Source organism: Hippocampus comes, unplaced genomic scaffold (genome assembly GCF_001891065.2).
Source record: "Hippocampus comes isolate QL1 unplaced genomic scaffold, H_comes_QL1_v1.1 scaffold151, whole genome shotgun sequence".
In the NCBI taxonomy this organism is placed as follows: domain Eukaryota; kingdom Metazoa; phylum Chordata; class Actinopteri; order Syngnathiformes; family Syngnathidae; genus Hippocampus; species Hippocampus comes.
The window spans coordinates 76,682-97,397 of NW_017805591.1; the positions used below are offsets into that span (position 1 = coordinate 76,682).

A 20,716-nucleotide genomic window follows, 5' to 3' on the forward strand; every position below is an offset into this window, starting at 1 on the left:
AAAATTGTTTATATCTTATGATTATAACTCTATGACTAACTCATTACCTTTCACATATCATGGCTATATATGAAATTGACATTTTTTTTTCCATAAATAAACGTTTGTAAAAAATGTCCGATAACATTGTTTTCTCAGGAACAGTAATCACGATGATGGGTCGGTTTGACCCGCGCCATGTTTAACCATCTAAAAGTGTCAAACCAAAAAAAGAGCGCTCACATTGTTTGTTAACGGAAATGAATCATGTTCATCTTACTTTGTACTGTATGTGACAATTAAAATTGGTCAGTTTGACCCACAACATAACAGGAAAAGATGGAAACCATGATTAACATTACTAACCACTTCAGTCAACATTCAGTGCTTTACCTTTCACAGATCATGGCTCAATGAGGATGAGTTGAAAATACTGACAAATAAATATGTTACTTTTTTTTTTTTTTAACTTTCCTGTTACATTTGTTTCTCATTAAAACCAATCATGTTCCTCCATTAGTTTGACCTGATGTGTGTTTAAAGGGGAAGTCAACCCAATAATTTTCTTTAGACTAATAGGTTCCGTGCAGCTCTTCTAGTCTAAAAACAGCATTCTGATTAATATTGTGTTAGCGGAATATGAGTTAAGCGGTAAAATCCAACCGTTTTTTTTTCCATCTAAGGGGGCGGCCATTTGTCCACTTGCTGTCGACTGAAAATGACATCACTGTTGCTTGGGGCTCAGGTACCAACCAATCATGCCTTAGTTTCAGAAAAGAGGTGACCCCTGATTGGTTGTTCCCTGAGCCGTGAGCAGCTTTGATGTCATTTTCAATTGCAAAATGGCTGCCCTCTGACATGGGTAAAAACGGGTGGATTTTGCTGCTTAAATCATATTCCACGAACACAATATTAATCAGAATGCCGTGTTTAGATTAGTCGGGCGCATAGAATATTTTATGGTAAAGAGAACTTGGGCGTTGACTTCCCCTTTAAGTATCCCAAAGTATCAGAAATGAAAAAGTAAAAAAAAAAAAAATCCCCTTCTTTGTTTGCAAATGTGTAAAAAATAATTTCAACAAATGATTCAGACTAAAAAGCACTTTAACCATTTGACACATGAGACAACAATAGGCATTAATAGCATTACATGGACATAATTGTCAAGTGCAAACAGTTACCTGGCGCTGCACATGTATAGTGCACTAATCTCCTTATGTAAGCTTTGTTGCACATCACGCCTGTGACACACTTTGAATGACGCTAATCAACCACCATTGTGTCCCTGCAGGGTAAGAACCGAGAGAAAGAGCAGCAGAGGGGTAAGGAGAAGGAGAGGGATCCTACGGAGACAGAGTTCAGCCACAACAATGGGCATGTTTTAGCGCTCGGCACTTTTTCCAGCTGCGCCACCTGCTCTCTGTGCGGCAAGACACTGCAAAAGAAACACAGCCTGCAATGCATGAGTGAGTACACAGCAGGTGCGCGCACGCACGCCCTTCACGCTCGTCTCTCTCACGCACACGCCCACGTGAGCACAGGTGCTCGGCTCACATGCAAACGTGTGGCTTTTTATAACCATTCTACTGCTTGTGCACCTGCTCACCAAAACACCGGAGTGAAGAAACAAGCAAACAAGAACCTACACAAGCTTGACCTTCATTACAAGAGCCAATGTCAAAAATTCATTTCTGAGGTTGAAGAGGTTCTTTCTACAATTGGTGGAGCGACACCTTTGTTTTCATTTCCGACCAATGAAAAACACATACCTGTACAGTATGCCCAAATTGTCTGCCTTTTTGTTTTTAGCAGAAAATACAAAGTGGGTTGAATGATTTTTAAAAACAACCTTTTTTTTTTCCACGATTGTGATTTAATACAGTAAGTGATAATTTCTTACCATGTGTTTGTTTTTTGTTTTTTTTTGCTCCAAGAAATTACTCAGTATCAAAACAAACAAGATTAGAGTTGGGTGACCCGGTGGTCCAGGGGTTAGCGAGTTGACCTCACAGTGCAGAGGTACCGGGTTTGATTCTAGCTGTGGCCTCCCTGTGTGGAGTTTGCTTGTTCTCCCCGTGCCCACGTGGGTTTTCTCCGGCTACAGTACTCCGGTTTGCTCCCACATTCCAAAAACATGCATGGCAGGCTGATTGAACACTCCAAATTGTCCGTAGGTGTGAGTGTGAGCGCGGATAGTTGTTCGTCTCTGTGTGCCCTGTGATTGGTTGGCAACCGGTTCAGGGTGTCCCCTGCCTACTGCCCGAAGACGGCTGGGGTAGGCTCCAGCACCCCCCGCGACCCTTGCGAGGATAAAGCGGATTCGAGTTATCATTAGCAGCACACTCAAGCAATACACCTTCAACGATATAGTCTATCAGTTTATTGTTCATCGAGGATTTTTGTTTGGGGAAAAATTACACTCAATTGTGATTTAATCTAGCGATGTACTAGATTACATGTGAAAATCCATATGTGGGACATATTCGAAGCATAATTTCTTCAATTATAAGTGTGCGTTACAGTGGTGTAAATTTGCACCGCATCATATTAATAGCTTATTTCCTTTCCCTTATTTACCCCTCATTTATCTTAACTAATTTTTAAGGACCACCACAATAAGGACCACATTGTAAAAGGAATACATCTCTGAGAGTGTCAATCAAAATGGAGCATTATACGCTTTGGAAAGGCAGAATTCTCAGAGTTGACACTCCTGAAAGTGCAGTAAAAACAACGTAAACCATTGAGTCATATTATTTGGCATTGATCTCGGGGCAGGTGATTACAGATCATTCCTCTCCCGTCATACTTAGGTTGGCTTTGCCTAATGTTCTGGAAACAAACCCACTGTTGCTGCTTAGTGTCTTTCCTCCCCGATTTGAAAAGTGTTTCCAAGAACATCATCTGCAATGCTGCATCTGTATTTTGTTTCACTGCTTTGCATTGCACAACCCTTCTTTCTGCTCGGGCGGGTCGCCTCATCCATCAGCACCGTATTCCGACAGCTGTTTACCCAAATCCTACCGCGCGCATTCACTTTATACTTCCAGATTGTTCATATTTCTCTGGGGCGTTGTGTGAGCTAAAGTAGGCCTGTGTTGTGTTCAATCAGTCACAATAAGCGGACGACCATTATGTACTTCCTTGCTGCTGTCATTCTTGCGGCTGATTAGTCGCAATGTCGATTGAAAGAAGTGTGTAACTAATAGAGGGCGTACATGCCCTTGATGAAAGCTGTGGAACTATGATCTAAGTCTGTTTTGCGTCGTTGTTATTAGCAACCCACATCAACACGGTTGGTCAGATTCTCTTTCCTGGTAACTTCAGGTTTCTGTTTGCTGCTTGGCAGAGGTCATCGGGCTCAATCATAACTCTGTCCAGGGTCGATGAAGGACGTTGTTGCGTGCTAGTCACGCCCACTGACTTACAGTGAGGTGTATGTGGTGGATTTTTTTTCCCGAAACGTCATCTGTAAAATCCATATTGAGCAAGCTTTTATCGGTCAAACTTCAGGACAAAAAAATTAAAATAGCCGCCAAAAGCTGATGTGCTACAAAAAAGAAAGAACCATTATTTTTAAATCCGCATCAAAAATACATTTGCAAACCATAAAGCCATCTCTTATTAAAATTAGCTGTTGATCAGTATTTTTTTTCTCCTGAGGGGAAATGAAGGTAACGTCAAACAAAGCTGTGAGTTTATCCACTTTGTCAAAGCAGATTTTATATTCAACCTCAATATACTGAACAGCAATTAATGAAGTCGCTGGTGAGTGCAGTTTATTTTTAGTCTATTTTAAAAGTATCAACAAAAGTGGCTCTAACTAATTCTCTCCCTTCTCTTAATTAGGGTAAGACAATAATACTAACATCTATAAATAATGCAGTCTGGAAGCATGGGCGTGTAATGTATGATTGTTTTAATTGTGTGCTTATTCAACAAACGTGTTCTGGTATGTGTCGTGTAATGTAGTGCACGGCGCCAGATACTGCATGATTCAAGCTTTCTTTGTTTGACACAAACCAGTAACTTTCTTATAATATATGGGCTACAGTCTTCTTCTTTGATAGTGGCTTCTCTGTTAGATAGGGCTGGGTGTTTTGGCCTTAATATCACAAATCTAATACTTTCCCACAGAAATTGAATTTCGGATTTGACTCAGGCTAAATACAGTGACCAAATTGCAGAGTTGGAAACACTGATACTTCTTTTATGAACATTATGAACATTGTTTTTCACAATTTGAAATCATGAGACCAGGACCATAAGAACTGATCAACAATAGATTGCCGTCAGGAACAGTGTTCTGATAATTTAGCATTAATTCGGTCCTCGGTGAATATTGTCTAGAGCACAGTTGTCAAACTCAAGGCCCAGGGGCCAGATCTGGCCCGCCACATCATTTTTTGTGGCCCGCGAAAGCAAATCAAGCATGTCAACTTCCACGATGCTTGCTAAAATCTCTACCAACATTTAAAATTCTCATATGTAATAAATAAGAGACATATTGTCAGCATTTTCTTGTTACCAAACCCCTCATTACAGTAACTTAAATAATAGTTGAATAAACCGTTACTATTGACTTTTTTGTATGGGTTCAGTCATAACGGCCCTCCAAGGGAAACCGTAACTAAAATGTGGCCCACGACAAAAATGAGTTTGACACCCCTGGTCTAGAGGGATACAAGATAATAATAAATCATTTTAAAATGGCCCTTCCATGCTTCCTGCAGACCCCCCAAAAAAAGTTGGGACATATCAAGAGTTCTAAGTCCCATGATGGCTGCAACGACCATGCCTCAGCAGATAAATGGAAACTATGGAAGCCGGATTAAGTTAAAAATATGTATATATATACTGTATACCATGGCTTTAAGAGGTTAACAAATCTATCAGATCAATCAATTGCCTAACCCTATTTGCAGATGTAATTGCAATTATTGTTTTTGGCTTTGGTACTTGTGAGAAAACAACCAAGTGCAGTGCCCCTTTAACTGGATCCAAGTGGTGGTGTGGGGATTGAGCCTGTGGAATGCGCCGTTTGTATGACACAGATTGTTCCCACTGGAGAAAGCGGCTAACTAAAGTGGACCATAACAAAACAAAACAAAAACAAAAACAGGATAATCTGTGCCGTTCATCCATCCATGTCAATGATGTGATTATCCAACCGAGCCGCCGCTGCCGCTGTTGTTGTTTCAGTCGTTACCATCCGAACCGGAGCGGAGACTTGGTGTTAATAACGGTAAGAAGCAGCTCCTGTAGCGGGGTCAGGTGGATCATTCTCGTTGGTTCCTTCAGTGGATTTTTTTCAAGCACATTAGTTAGCCACTTATCGTAGTGCGATATATTGCTTCCTTTGTGTCTTCAGTGTGTTTCTATGGACTGGACGAACTAGCGTGTATTTACTTACTCAATGGAAACAACAGTGAGTCGTCTATTGGGCAGTATGGCTAGCTAACAATAGCCTCTCGTTGCTTGCGAGATAACTTCGCCAAAACTGCTTCCCATTGTAAAGCAAGTGTAGTTCACTTGAAATAGCTCACATTCTCCACATCCTCATAAACACGGTGATGTTGCTGCTTTTTCAAATTCAACCCTCAACGTCGCTTTGGTGTACGTTCGTGTTCGCTATTGCCAGTTTTGTTAGCCGCTGTTGGTGGTAGCCTCGAGGCTCAACAGGTGATTGTTAACGTTAGCTCAGAGATTATTATTGTATTAAATATGTATGAGATATTTGCTTTGTCAGAGGATTTGATGCAATGGCTGACATTGTTTATTGGGTTTACAAAAATGTGACAGTGTCTGTATGTGATCTATTAAATTATGATTCATGATTGGCGGCGGTATTGAAAGAGCATTTATTTATTCTCCGTCACGATAACTGTACTTCGCTGGCAGAGATAGCTGAATAAAGATAAGTTATTATTTGTAGTAATGAAACAATAATTGTAATTATTTTAATAGATCTATTCAGTTAAATAAATTGCGTAATCCCCCCTAACACACCCACCCACACACACCCACCTGTTCCTTTTCGACTCACTATTTGTGAATCACGGAGATGGAGGATAAACGTAACATTCGCTTTACGTTCTTCCGTAACTTGTCTCCATCTTTGCCTGGTCCATGTTGTGCCACTGTAGGAAGAAATTTCAGATTGAAAATGTAATTGGGGATTATTGGACCACATAATTTTTGACGTGTTTTCTGATGTGTCAAAATTCTTAACATTCCTCAGACGGAGCAGGTGATGCCCTTACACTCCTCCAGTGCCCCACGCTGAAATGAAATGGGGGGGGGGGGCATTTTTATTCGCAGTTGTTTTACCTATGAGTGGATGATGATCTAATTTGTCAGAACCATGCATTTAGTGATGGTACATAAATCAACCATCTGAGGCGTACTTTCTGCTTCCCATAGGACATAATAGAAAGGGAAATACTATGTTCTCTTGCCTAGATATTAAAACAGATTAATATCATAACATCACTCTGGTATTATAGTGTGTATGTATAATAAAGATACATATGCCGACGCCAGGACAGAAGGATATTTTTTGGTTGTAGCTCTCGGCTTGAATCTATTCGTGATCTCCTTCCTTTACATTTATTTTATTCAATCCACGTAGAGACAAAAAAATGTTCACCTGAACATATGAAAGAAAGCCGAATCTTTCAGGTGTCCTGATCATCGTGCTAAATTTTTTTCTGAAGAACCAATCCATTATCTTGAGTATTGCCGAGCCCACATTTGCCAGTAAAGATAACACATTGTGAAACCTTTTTTCCCTTGTCTTTCTCAGTTTGTAAAACAGTGTAATGTAAGGGCTTTGAATTAGTTGAGCTTGTTGCTTTTAAGGTCTGCGACAACAGCTGATTTGTGACTGAAAGTGGAACAAACTGCTCAATATTCATGGCACTGTATTTATAATATTACAAATGTATTCTAGTCTTGTAATTTGATACTACTTTGTGGATGGAGCAGTCAGCCATGTGATGTCTGCTTTGTTTCTTATATTCTAAAGTGACCGAGTTAGTTTTTAAATGTTTGTTCTTTGCCAGCTCTGCTTCCTACGGGAGGCATCTCGAAGCATGTGATTGCCAGACTTTGAGGTGGTCTGAGTGCTGATAAGAGCTGTGATATCAGCAAATAGAAAAACACCCTGTCCTGGCTTATCTTTAGCTAATCGTTTACCTCTACCATGAAGAATTCTTGTCATTACAGTTTGTGTGCCATCGTCTCTGTTTCCTGAAAGGATTTAGCTTGCGCTTGGGCTCTTCACTGATGACGCTTAAATGAATGTCTCAATATTTTGTGAAGATCTGCTTACCTGTCAAGGTCTTCTCTTTTTCAAATTCCCCCGCCACCCCCCCGCCCCCACCCAAAAAAAAAAAGACTAGCCTTTGCTATTATAGACTCATGAGCCTCATCGGTGTTTGAGCCCTTTTTAAGGTAAGGCTGCTTGCTACAGTGGACTGAAAAACGTTTTTTTTTTGTTGTTGTTTTGTTTTTTTATTACAAATTTTTTTATAGACCTTCACCTTCGTAAGATTGATAAATACTTTGAATCCAGCTGCTTTTGGATTACAAAAAAATATACATATATTTATAAAAAGAAAATCTCTGACGTCTGAATCTGATGCAAAGCAGTACAGTCTAAATTCTGCTGTTCATATTAGTCTTGCTGTTTCTACTGAACTGTATTAATGATTTTTATTTTTGGCGCTTCTGGAAGTGTGCCGGTTGAGTAATGCTGAACCAATTTACGGTTTAAAAATTATTATTATTATTTTTTTTAAACAAGGGTAATTTCTCTGTTTCTGAGGCTTATTCTGAAGCCACCTTCTGTTGACTTTTCATTTCGCTTCGCCAGAAAGTTCATAAGGTATTAGAAGAGTGGACGGGACTTCAGTGGGTGGATTTGGACAAACTAGAAGGACTATGTGTGGTCTGAAGCTAAAAATGTCAATGAACATGGTCCAGTATTTGCTGCTGTCACTGCATGCTTTCCTTTGTAATTTGTGGTACACAGAAGAGAAATGAGCTACACATTGTACAGAAGTCTTTCTGATGATCTCTTGGTGGAAGTTGCTAGTACTGTATTACATTGTGCTGTTGACAGGGATGCTGCCTTTGACACAGCAATGCAACCGCATTTAAACAATGTGACGCTTCTGCCTCAGGCTTTTTTCCTCTACTGGATGTGCCCTGAATGATGTAAACGAGACTGTCACGGACAGTGTTGATTTCCCACCTTCCCCTTTGCCAATGGGGGTGGATGGGGTTTGCAGCTTTTGCTTGTTTGAATTATGAACCGCTTCCTGTCTGCAATATTGAATATGTCAAACTGAATTTGAATGGAAAAATAGGTATTCTAGAAGACATGGTGGTTAGATTGCAGCTGTTCACGGGTTGATTGTGTACTTTAAGATGCTTTCTTGCGAGTGATAGTGACTCATTTCATGATGTTAACACGCTTCCTGTGAGTGGTACACTACAACAGCCTGTGACAGGTTGTACACTCACCTGAAGTCAGCTGGACTGTGACCCATGAACCTAATGAAGGCACGTGCAATACAAAAAGGGCGGATATCTTAGCTTTTATTCAACACGTCGCCACTTCCAATGGCCCTGCCAAGTAGCACTATTGCTTTGTCTTGTTGTAGCCTGTGTGTTTTATTTGTCTACTTTTCCTGTTATGTTTGTATGGATGAAAATTTTTAAAAACTGCACTCATCTCGGTTGGATTTTAACAGTATACATGATTCCAATTTCAGGAAAAAAAACATTTATGAATTTCAAGTGTTTTAATTTCAATTAAATATAACTGTAAAATAACTTTGGATTTCCTTCATCTGATGATAAAACAGTACTATACAATAAAGTCTAAACTAATATACACTATTGGATCCTATTTTTCAGATTGTGCTGTGAATGTTCACAGGAGCTGTAAGTCTCTGCTGGGTGAGTGCACCAGCACCAAGAACAAGGTAAACACTCCACTGGAACGTGGAGAAACAGTGCTGACACACACTGTCACGGTCGCACTTATAATCTTGAATGGTCTTTGTACAGGAACGCTTGTGTGCTTTCTTGAGAAAAAAAAAAACAAATCCCCAAAGTAATCTTTTTAATAGCTGATAAGTGTTTGATCAAATGGCCTTAAAAATAGCATAGTGTGTCTTTCTATTCTCAGAGAGATTCTTTATCGAGGACAGGCCCATCTGGATCCCCCAGTCTTGGTAAGTATAATTCAATGTATTTTCAAAGCTCGGTGTGCCTCTTCCTGATGGGTTGTGGAATAGATAGAGAATGACAGACGACTTTAGGCTTTCTCTTCTTACTCCACCGTTCTCCCCGTTGTCTCAATTGTGTGTTGCCCTCAGCACTAAAAGACCGCCACAGAGACCAGGAACAGTCAGGGGCAGCCTCATCACAAACCTTGAATGGCCACGCAATATTTGACGGCCCCCCTGGCATGACCATCATTCCTCGGGGACCAAGTAACCAACCGACTGCAACAAATAACATCACCACTCCAGGAGCTCCTGCTTTATACCTCGGCCACAGCCCACGCCACCACAGCAGCTCAGGGTCAGTGCCCCAGTCTTGCATCACTTATTCATTTTGTCTTGTTTGCTTTTGATTGCCTCTCACATGAAGGACTTGAGCATTAATTGAAGATGAAGTGTTCCCACGCTAATTTACAGCATTTGCTTTATTACTGGCTCACAAGTGTTTAAAAGCGTACATACACACACACACACACACATATACATAAAATATACTTTTTTAAATTAATTAATTATTTTTTTTTTTACACCAGATCTCTCCCCGGAGAGATGGATGAAACCGACGCTCTTCGCTTCAAGCGCTGCAATGAAGACACCATTTCCCTCGTTCCCTCCACTACCGAGTCTATAATCGTGGAAGGTAAATTGACTTGATTGGTTGATTGATTTTAATTTGTGGAATTGTTTTGTTGTTCATCCACCTTTTTCAAAGCAGAGTTTTTGTTGTTGCTTCTCAAATGTAGGGACGGGTCTGTTTTATGAAGCCAATGGTGGCTTCCACACCATACTCACAAAACTACGCCGATGGGAATAGTCAGTATGAGGGTGGACTCGGACAGTTTCATTGGTCGACTGTGACATTATTAGTAATTTCACTTTTCAGATGTGGTGGTGAGGCGATCTGTAAATCTGCTGGCGGCATGAAACTCATCAGTAAAAATTCATAAAACTGCATCACATTAAAACCCGAACGGTTGCTGCGATTTTTGGGTGGCCAAATATCGCTGTGGTCTGGCTCAACAGCTTTGGTGTGCTTCTCGTAATATTTTTTTCCTCAGAGTAATCCAAACGTATCTTATTTGAGTGTTTTATTTTTCTCTCTCTTTTGGATTATTATTCATCTTGCAACTGCTTGCAAATTCATCTCACCTCTGTAATCGCCAGATGCCAGCATAGTTGAGGTGACATTCACTATTATACAGTCGAAAATCTGTAACTTGGTTTGCTCCTTTTCTCAGATGCTCACTATGCTGCAGTGCGAGCTGATCTAGAGTGTGATGCTCAGGACCTGGAAGCAGAGTCTTGGAGTTTGGCCGTTGACCAGCAGTTTGTTAAGAGACACTCTAAAGAGGCCATGAAGAGGCAGGATGCCACATATGGTTCGTGCATTTGTATAGATGCTCTTTGTTTAACGTTGCCTTTTAAACCAAACAAAACATATTACTATTAGACCATAGCAATAACAATGTAGGCTTCTGGATATACTCTAAACTTGAAACTCAATTTAGACTAGTACCAGTTTTGCAAATCAATATTTTTCATTGTCATGTTTGTCCCTGTGATTTGGCCTGTCTGTAAACAATACAAACTGTTGTATTGGCGCACGTCAAAGTCTGATAACATTTAAAAACAAACAGAAAACTTGGACTGAGATTGTAATATGTCACCTTATGTACAACAGAACTGATGCAGACGGAAATGCACCACGTGAGGACACTGAAGATAATGCTTCATGTGTACGTGAGAGAGTTGAAGGAGAACCTCCAGATGGATTCAAGCAGAGTGGAATGTCTTTTCCCGCGCTTGGAAAACCTCCTGGAGCTCCACATGCATTTCTTGTCCTCTCTTAAAGAACGCAGGCGAGAAAGCACTGTTATGCCCACCGAGGGCAACTACACGGTGGACAGAATAGCAGACATACTAATTGCGCAGGTAAGGAAAGGGCATGTACAAGTCTGAAATTTTTTTGTTTGTTTTTTTTGGGGGGGTTGTATTTTTATTTTCGGACGTATCTATGCAGTTTTCAGGTGATGTCGGCGAGAAGATGAAGGAGAGCTATGGTGATTTCTGCAGTCACCACACTGAGGCTGTCAGCTACTACAAAGAGCAGATGCAAACAAACAAAAGATTCCACAGCATCATACGGGTGAGAGAACCAAGCAAGCCTGTGATCTTTACACCGACTCGTCTTTGTTCAACTTTGTAGTTTGAGTCTTGTCTTTTGTCCTTGCAGAAAATCAACAACCTGTCCATTGTGCGAAGGTTAGGAGTGCCTGAGTGTATGCTGTTGGTAACACAGCGCATTACCAAGTACCCAGCTCTTGTCGAGCGCATCCTACACAGCACCGAAGGTCTTGTTACGTTCATTTTGTACTGTACATTTATTGAAGAAAAAACTCCCGTGTTTATTTGAATCTTTGTTATTCCCCTTAGAGGGTACCGATGAGCACACAGAGCTGAACCGTGCGCTAGCCTTGATTAAAGACACTATTGTTCAAGTGGACTCATTGGTTAATCTGCACGAGAAGACATGTCGCCTTCGTGACATCCACAACAAGATGGAGCCAAAGGCCCTGGGCAAAATCGAAGATGGCCGAGTGTTTCGCCGAGAAGACTTAGCGCAGGGTCGCAGACGTCTCCTGCACGAGGGCACCGTCAACTGGAAAGCTGCCTCTGGCAGACTCAAAGGTAGGGTTGCGGCAAAATAAACGGATGTTTATTTCTCAACTCACTTTTGAAGAAATTATCTTGGTGTTATTTGGTCCTCACAGATATTCTTGCAGTTCTCCTTTCTGATGTGTTACTCCTGCTACAAGAGAAGGATCAGCGATATGTATTTGCAGCAGTGGTGAGGAATTCATCGTTTTCTTTATGCACCTCAACTACCAGTACATACATAATTAAGTTGCATGATCATTTAGGGCCCTTTTAGGAAAGTGTAACACGTGTGAGGTTAATGCATTCCTTTAATTTCCCTCACAATATCAGTTAAGCATATTTGTAGCATTTCTCTCCGTTGTGACCATTGTAAAAGCCTTCTAGGAGATTGAGGTGAAGACCGCTGTAGCCTGATTCATTCTTGTGTCTTATTTTTACCCCTGTAGGACAACAAGCCATCAGTCATCTATCTTCAGAAGCTGATTGTTAGGGAGGTGGCACATGCTGAGAGAGCCATGTTTCTGATCTGCGCGTCCTCCAATGAGCCGGAGATGTACGAGATCCACACGACCTCTAAAGAAGAAAGAAACACTTGGATGACCCAAATCCGGCAAGCTGTTGAGAGGTAGCTGTGATACAATACGTTGTTGAAAAGGAATTGTCATAGTACAGTAATTGATGGCTTCTGTCCTATCGATGTTAGCTGTCCTCATACAGAGGAGAGGCTGTTCAGTGAAGAGGAAGAAGCTCGAGCTTCCAGGTTCAAAGAATTTCAAGGTACTGACATTTAATTAACTCCTATGAGTCCTAGCAAATTCACAGTTCGGCATTCATGAAATTGCTGCTTCGTTTTTTTTTTTGGGGGGGGGAGGGGGGTTGTCATATATCGTATATTAGTTTTTGTGGTCAGGAGGCTAGTGCGTGTCAAATATTAAAAAAAATAAATAAATAAATCTTGCTTTGGCATCATTTTGTGGCATCCAAATGCCAAGGAACTATGTTGAAGTGAGGGGACTAGCTTCATTTTGTCTGGTCATATGAAAAAAAAAATGCTTGTTATCTCTGGCCCGATGCAAACCTTTTTGGCTGAGCATCACTGCGACTCTCCTTAACCTTTGCGAATAATTAGGGTCCACAGTAATGCCTTAAACAGGCCTGGACAATGAAATGTAGTTTTACCAAACAATGAGCGAGTGTCCAGAAGTTTATTTTTTATATTTTATATGTATTTTTTCGTACAGGCTATATGAAAGACAATAGAAATGTATAGTAAAATGCCAAATGATGAGCTGTCTCGCAGAAAGTACAATTTGCAAGAGAATCATGTGTCGCAGTAATGGACAATTGTCATAATGATGTCTATTTCCCACTGTAGAACGTCTGAGCCAGAAGGATGCAGTGATTGTCCAGGCGCTCTCTGAGAAGCTGCAACTTTTTGCAGACATGGCAGAGTCTGTGGCAGGTCTGGAGGACACAGCTTCCCGCTCCAAGCTTCTTTTACGGGGTGATGCCTCAGATCTCCAGCAGGGGGAAGCCTTGCTTAAAGGAGCCATCACTGAGGGTAGGACAGGGTTGCCGGAGATAACATGACATTGAATCAATGACACGGACACTTTTAAACTCCATTCACTGAACGGGTTTTTTTTTTTTTTCAGTGGAAAACCTTCAGAATTTGCTCCAGTCTGGAGTGCGGCGTGAAGTCTTATCACATCAAAATGAAGGGAGCAGCTCTGGACTCCTGCCCAGGAGAGCAGACACTTTTGGTGGCTATGACAGCAGCCCCACCATCCTCACTAAGAGTGAGTCTAGTATACTTAATGTCCTGAGGAAACCTCCTACCTAATGGGTTGTACTGTTGTGCACTTTGTGCAATGAATAACTTGTGAATTATTCATAACATGTTATTTTCTCCCTAAAAGACACACTTTTGCTGTTTTGAAAATATTTCTGGCCAAGTTAAGAAACAAAATATTCACAATTGTAGTATGACACGTATTCCTTTGTCATCTTGATGCTCATTTTGTGGTAGTTAATTGATCTGTTTTCTGGTCCTTTTGGTCTCACTGTTATTTTTGTGTCATTGTTTGTGTCTGTGGCTGGGTGTTGCTCTGCCAGATGGCAACATGAAGAAGAACTTTTCTGGCGAATCCAGAAACAGAGACCGGAGCCAGCGGGCCAGCTCTGACCCTCAGCTCAAAGATCTCTGTGGCAGCCAAACTCTGGAGCAGACGGTTGGTCTGACGCACAAAAAGTCACATACGCTTTGACTTCAAGCACAACCCAAAATCACACAGGGCGACAAACTTGCGCTGATTTATTTCCTTTATGAACAAACAGGCGTCAAAGATTTCTCATCACAGACGCATAAACAAAAGCCATCATTGGCAAAACATGTAATTGATACACATGTAAACATTGCATGTTCACATAAATAAATAGTCTTTGAGGATGACCAGTTGTATAAAACAGATGGCAGTTGTCACTGTGCACCCAAGTCAATTCTTGGGATTGCCACTAGATTCGTTTCAGAAGAATTTAAGCTCCACTGTTTGGTTGTAGCACAAAAGGAAAAAAACTAACCTGTGTTTTCTGGCTAATGTTGACCAGGTTGATGAGAGCTGCTGCACACCAACGAAATGGAACAGGATCTGGTCCAACTCATTCCCCGAGGCAGAGGTCTGTGCCTCTTCTTTGAATCTGTTAGTTGCTCACATTTAGCATTGTAGGATTGGAAAGATATACGACTGTAAATGCACCTGTGCTATGTTATTGTGATTGTACATGTCTGATTTTAATGTTCTTCTCTTTTTTTCCATTCCAGTTCTTTGACAAACTATTAATGCTTTCTCAAAGGCTCTACAGTCTTCAGGTAACACGATGCCTCGGTGGCTCACAATGATTTGTTTATATTTGCACACTGCCTTTACAGAGTCAGATATCTACTAATGAAATGGTGTATACACCGGCGAAACGCATGAAGAATCAAATGAAATCCAATACTCAGACACTGAAATTGATCCATGTTTAATTTTGTAATTGCACTTAATAGTGTGTAGAACTGCTTCGCAGCATATCAGAAACACCTCTGTGTAATGCCGTTCAGTTCTTCACATCTACACCTTACACCCACTCTATTAAACCTATTGTTAAACTAATTCTTCTCTGATAGTGTCCTTATCATCTTGTGAAGGCAAACTTACACGCAACACTTGTTCCTTAGAGCACAGTGAATATAATGTTCATAACATTCTAGGCTCTGAATGGTTGTAGCATTTCTGTTGTGAGTGTTTTATGGGAGGAAAGTATCAATTGTCTTCTCTCTGCATGGTCAGGCCATCATATCTCAGCAGGACAGCCACATTGAGCTGCAGCGTGTCTCGCTGACAGAGCGCGCCTCTCTGCCTGGGCGCCACCGCGGGAACGTGCTGCTAGAGCAGGAGAAGCAGCGCACGCTGGCCCTGCAGAGAGAGGAGCTCGCCAGCTTCCACAAACTGCAGTCTCAGCATCGCCAGGAACAGCAGCGCTGGGAGAAGGAGCGAGGGAAGCACCGCCAACAAGTGGAGGCCACAGAGGCAAGGCTGCGGCAAAGGGAGGAGGAATGCAGGCGGCTGGAGGTAAAGTGGTCGGACCTACCTGACAGTTGGAATGGTGTTGTGTCTTGGACACTAACCATAAAAAAATTGGATACAGGAGCGACTGGCAGAAGAGAGGGTGGAGTTGGAGAGGCAAAGGGAGACGTACCAACAAGACCTGGAGAGACTCAGGGAGTCCACTCGCGCAGTCGAGAAAGAGAAGGAACGCCTAGAACACCAGAAGAAGATCAAGAGGAAAACCATTGAGGTGCAAACAGGCCTTCATTAAAGACTAGCTTTGACTTGTTAGCAGTGGCTGAATTTAGAAATAAAATGTTGAGAATTGATCAAAGTCATACTGTCGAAATCACGAAACCTTTATCAAACACTGTTATTAGCACAACGTTGAAAACCTTGAAAACACTGAAGTCCAAATTTCAATTACATATGCGTAATGTCACATTGCGTGCTCTTCAAAGATCCCCCTTTTTAACATTTTTAACTGTCACACAAGTGGGAAATAATGGTTAACTGCTTGTAATAGTAAATGCAATAGAACATTCAACTTTACCTTTAACAACCACATTTATGGTAAAGCTAGAGCCTAAGATCCACCGCATGTGACTGGACTAGACAATCACAAACAAATGAAATTGGATGACTCGCACCCAATTGACCCTCACACACATACGAATGCGTTGGAAAAACTGTGACCCCTGGTGTTCATATTAGATGTGGAGACAGCCACAGTACTACATTATTTTATTTATGAACCACAAACAATGTTGTGAGATTGTCCAGGGAGAAATGGATTGCCCTGGCCCTTACAGTTATACAAAAAGAGGAAGTGGGCGAGAAATATAGGAGTGTGACTTTTTGAGGAGCCGTTGGCAAGGATTGCCCCATTCATTGATTGCGCTTGTGCATCTCAGCAATTGATCAACACGCCTTAATTTTTAGTCACAGCTACAAATGATAAATATGGTTAATATTTTTGTAAAACTATTTATACTGCGGCAGTAAGGCTTTGTGGCAGTGAGCTGGGTCCCGCTTGGTACCTGGAAACAATTTTTGTTGGGAAAGCTCATGGAATATGACATCGTATATTTGATCTGCCAGTACATTTGTGACATTACAAAGCCGTTCATCTCAGATTAAAAATTTGAATTGCCACGAATCAAGTTGCAGAACACCATTTATTTTGATGTCTAAATTTAACTGTTGTGGCATAACAGCAGCTCCTATTTTCATAACCTTGCTGCTGTAAATTGGGAATTTCTCCATTGTGAGATGAATAAAGGTTTTCTGATTCTTATTCTTAAATCAGTTGCGCTTATTCGTCTGGCAATGATGGTAACGATGAAGGAAAACATAATGCGCTGGACACCAGCAGGTTGATGGCGATAGTTACGTGCTCGTACACTTAAGTCATTGTCTCTAATAATTGTAAATTCTTCTTGCGTTAACATATACAGACTTATTAAAAATCAAAGTCTTGAAGGAAATTCCACAAAAAATCCTGCTAGTTTTTGTGTAAAAGTTGTTTTTTCTCTTCCCGCATCTTCGTGTGTGTAATCACACACACACCCACACTTTTCTAACCACCTCATCAGTAAAGATGGTAATCTACCTATTTAGCGCAGATCTCTTTCCATTCTTCTTCCTGACATCTTTCTCCATCGTCTCGATGTTTCCATGCTTCCATCCCTCTTTCCCTTCTTGCACAACAATGTGAGACGTTGTGAGTTTCATGGAAAGCTATGACCACTTTGCTGTATTTCATGCCCGGTGCCAACAGCTCTGGCGAGGAGCTCGAAAAAAAAGTGATTCAATGTCAACGTTCCTGTACTTTGAACAACACTTAACGATCACTCTTTTTAATCCCATTACGATGAAGGGTTGCACTTGAAAAACCTCTTCCCAAGAAAAGTATGGCATGTGATCGTGAGAAGGAGTGGATTGGATAGTTGTCCTGGATTGGATGGACCTGTGATGAGTCAGCAACCTTGTAATTACAAGCCTCGACTTTTGACTGTAACAGCCATGCACACAAAAGTGCTATTTGTTTGTTTGTGAGATTGTACTGCAAGATGAGACCTGAAGCCAGAGCGATACATGGCCGTGTCAGCACTTGGCGCCCACTGACATCATCCCCGTGCTATTTGTTTTCATTCTGCCCGTTTGTTCTGTTTTGTACACACGCAGATCAGGGTTTACTGTATATTGTTGGCTGTGCCGTGGGACTTTCTTGGCTGCGTTAATGGGAAATTTGGAAGTGGTTTGTCTCCCCCCCTCCCGACACACCCTTGTTTCATCAAAAACACATTAAACAGCCTTTTCATCGGCTGCGACCCTGGCTTGCGTTCCAGGCTCCAGGCCAGCCTGATATCAGCAGCCCTTTAATGCCTACCACAAACATTAGGAGTCATCAGCAAGCCGTAGTGCTATAATTAGACCTCGTTTAAGAAAAAAAAAAAAGACACACCTCTGTGTGATTGTATCCCTCTGAAGTTGAACGTATGTTGGAGTGAGAGGGAGGATGGAGCGAGTCGCAGCATGTGAGGACTTCAGAGGAACTTTCATGTGTTATCTCATCTGATCAGGGTTGGCCCTTTTGATTAGGAAGGCCTTGAATTCTTCCATTGACTCATACTCAGCACGAATAGATTGCACAATATCACTGTTACGACGCCGCGTGAGCCTGAAAACTTTACATGGCAGCTCATATAACCGTGCAGTTGAAATACTTTGTAACCCAAGGGTACATGCACAACAACAACCAAATGGCCTCGTGAAAAGTATTTGCTTGCCTTTTTCAAAAGGTTCAAATCCATCATGATCACCGTTCAGTCCTGCAAAAAACACAGAGAACAATCATTAATAATAAGCGCCATGTCAGGCCAGTACAATATGTTAGCCCAGTAATCTCTACATCAGGAGTGGCCAACCTTTTTTGACCAAAGATGTACTTTTCAAGCAACCAACCTCCCGCGATTGACCTGTTACTGCACGTGCACGCACGCGCGCTAGCATTCGCACATGCGCATACACGCATGCCATGATGAGCAACAGCCATAATGGCCCCTAACATGAACAAAACAAAAAAATAAAGTAGTTTGTGAAAAAGAAATCAGTGCCTACTTTAGTAGAGACCTGACGCGGAGGCGTGGGACGCACTTTTGCAGCGTGTTAGGTGCAGAAACTTGTTGCGTACCGTTTTAAAATGCTTCTCCTGGCGCTCCAGATTCCTCTTCTTTGCCAGTGACATTAGTGAATTGTCCATGAAACAAACTTTGAATGAAAATAATAACAATTAAAAAAAAGATACATTGCGACCGCTCTGATCGCAAGCTCCAATTGCAGACTGCTGACCGCTAATAATTTCAGGTGATGCAGATCATGCGCCACCATAGGTTCAAGGTGACCTGCTTTTATTTTATTTTTTAAATACTGAAAATGAAACTGATATGATGCTAAGGGTGCAGTGTGCACTAACACAAAATATATATAATGACACACATACAGACACACAAATCTTTTTTTTTTCCCCTTACGCCCCTCAAGATCAACTTTCGACCAGTTCGCTGGCTACCGGTCGATCACGATCGATGTATTCGGCACCCCTGCTCTACATTCACCGATTGCTTGCCGTTCCTGGACAGAACCATCTTTCCAACACTTTTAACATGTAGTATGTGTGATATGGGGTTGTAGGCTTTGGTGGATAATGGGAGTCTTCTGGGCACAAAAGCAATATAATAAATAGACATTTTGCTGGAGAAGTTGGACAAACCATTTGTGCTCCTGCAGTGCTGTGTTCCACCTTTTTTTTCTATTAAGTAGAATTAACTTCAATGGTAAAGTGGTCAAATTAGCTTCTGTTTAAAACACGACCATACTACAAGGTCCCTTGTTAAACAATGACCTGTATCTTTGTTTTCTACACTTTGAGTTCTCATTTCAACCTTGCGCACCTGTTGTCCCCAGGCTGTTGTGTGATGTTACTTGAGTGTGTATCATGTAGGCTGAACAAGCCCCGTGAGTAATATTACCACCTCCACCTACATACCTATGACTACTTTCTTCAACAATCAGCCGGAAGCAGTTTGTGTGCAAATTCTGACAAAGCACTTTGGTGGTCGTAATGAATAGTTAAAGATATAATTGAATCCAAGCAGGTCTAGTTTAGTTTTGCAGTGGTGAGAAGTAAAAGAATGAGAACTATTTGTAGTCATTTGCTCCTCCCTCGTAGCTACACAAAAGACCCAAAATGTTGACTATATCACTATATTAACTACAACAACAGTAATATAAATAATAAAACATAATAAGCTTCTTCCACATTGAGATTCGGCACAATTGGCGGATCAGAGCCGTAGCAGAAGTTCCGGCATGTATCTGTACCTCTTACAGAAGTTTCAAAGATATTGCCTCAACAGTGTACAGTTTCACACAGCAATGCAACTCCTGCAATCTGATTAGATGCGTGAAGATAACAGTGTCAGCGACAGCCACAGGGGAGAAGTGTAAAATAATTGTTAGGTAGAGACAATTGCGTTACACTACAAAGTAGGAGAAGTCAGTTTTGGGTGTGAGAAATTCCGGTCCCACCATGGCATGATGGGACATCACAATGGCTGTTACATGACTGTTACTACCTCCACAGCCAGAAAATGTCAGTGCCCCATACTGTGTCATGGCCTTTCATACAGAACAGCAACACAGGAAAAAAAAAAAAAAAAAGAAAAATTATGGATTTTACATTCAGATATTTCCATACAGCTCTTGTATGGAAATTGATGCGAGAGCAAACAAATTAGCCTCTATTTTTTTTACCCTCTGGGCTGCATCGTTGATGAACGTCATACGTAAGCACTCGTACGATTCAGTTTTGCACATATATTTACATTGTGGACACGGTTTCATTCTCAGACGTAGTCAGCCACTGCTCACACGGCGCATGAAAACGCTCAACTCTCAGTTGATCATATTACCTCTGCTCACCTACTAAATGTTAACCACCTTCACCCTCCTCAAGAGAGTCCATTGTGTAGTGTCAGGCGAGGCGCTCGTCGGGCTCTGTATGATTTGGGAGTATCCGAGCGGTTTTCAGGATGAGAGGAACCCGGCTGTATAATTAGCCAGCGCAAGCCTGTCATTAGCAGAACCCTCTGGAAGACTGCCAGTGCTAATTGTTTGTGTGCTGTCAGT

At 41.4% G+C, this 20,716-nt stretch overlaps 1 protein-coding gene across 2 annotated transcripts in view; it reads left to right on the plus strand.

Annotated features, from left to right (window-relative positions):
- arhgef18b (rho/rac guanine nucleotide exchange factor (GEF) 18b) overlaps nt 1-20,716 on the plus strand; it is a 47,739-nt gene that overhangs the window by 17,063 nt on the left and 9,960 nt on the right. For both annotated transcript variants that reach the window (XM_019880209.1, XM_019880210.1), the window contains 20 exons: nt 1,271-1,445; nt 8,905-8,972; nt 9,179-9,224; nt 9,369-9,576; nt 9,809-9,915; nt 10,514-10,654; nt 10,957-11,207; nt 11,296-11,421; nt 11,509-11,626; nt 11,709-11,963; nt 12,047-12,123; nt 12,380-12,558; nt 12,637-12,710; nt 13,309-13,494; nt 13,589-13,732; nt 14,049-14,164; nt 14,541-14,609; nt 14,755-14,802; nt 15,266-15,547; nt 15,624-15,773. In XM_019880209.1, coding sequence (XP_019735768.1) covers nt 1,271-1,445; nt 8,905-8,972; nt 9,179-9,224; nt 9,369-9,576; nt 9,809-9,915; nt 10,514-10,654; nt 10,957-11,207; nt 11,296-11,421; nt 11,509-11,626; nt 11,709-11,963; nt 12,047-12,123; nt 12,380-12,558; nt 12,637-12,710; nt 13,309-13,494; nt 13,589-13,732; nt 14,049-14,164; nt 14,541-14,609; nt 14,755-14,802; nt 15,266-15,547; nt 15,624-15,773 — 2,820 coding nt within the window. The remainder of the gene's footprint in view (nt 1-1,270; nt 1,446-8,904; nt 8,973-9,178; nt 9,225-9,368; nt 9,577-9,808; nt 9,916-10,513; nt 10,655-10,956; nt 11,208-11,295; nt 11,422-11,508; nt 11,627-11,708; nt 11,964-12,046; nt 12,124-12,379; nt 12,559-12,636; nt 12,711-13,308; nt 13,495-13,588; nt 13,733-14,048; nt 14,165-14,540; nt 14,610-14,754; nt 14,803-15,265; nt 15,548-15,623; nt 15,774-20,716) is intronic.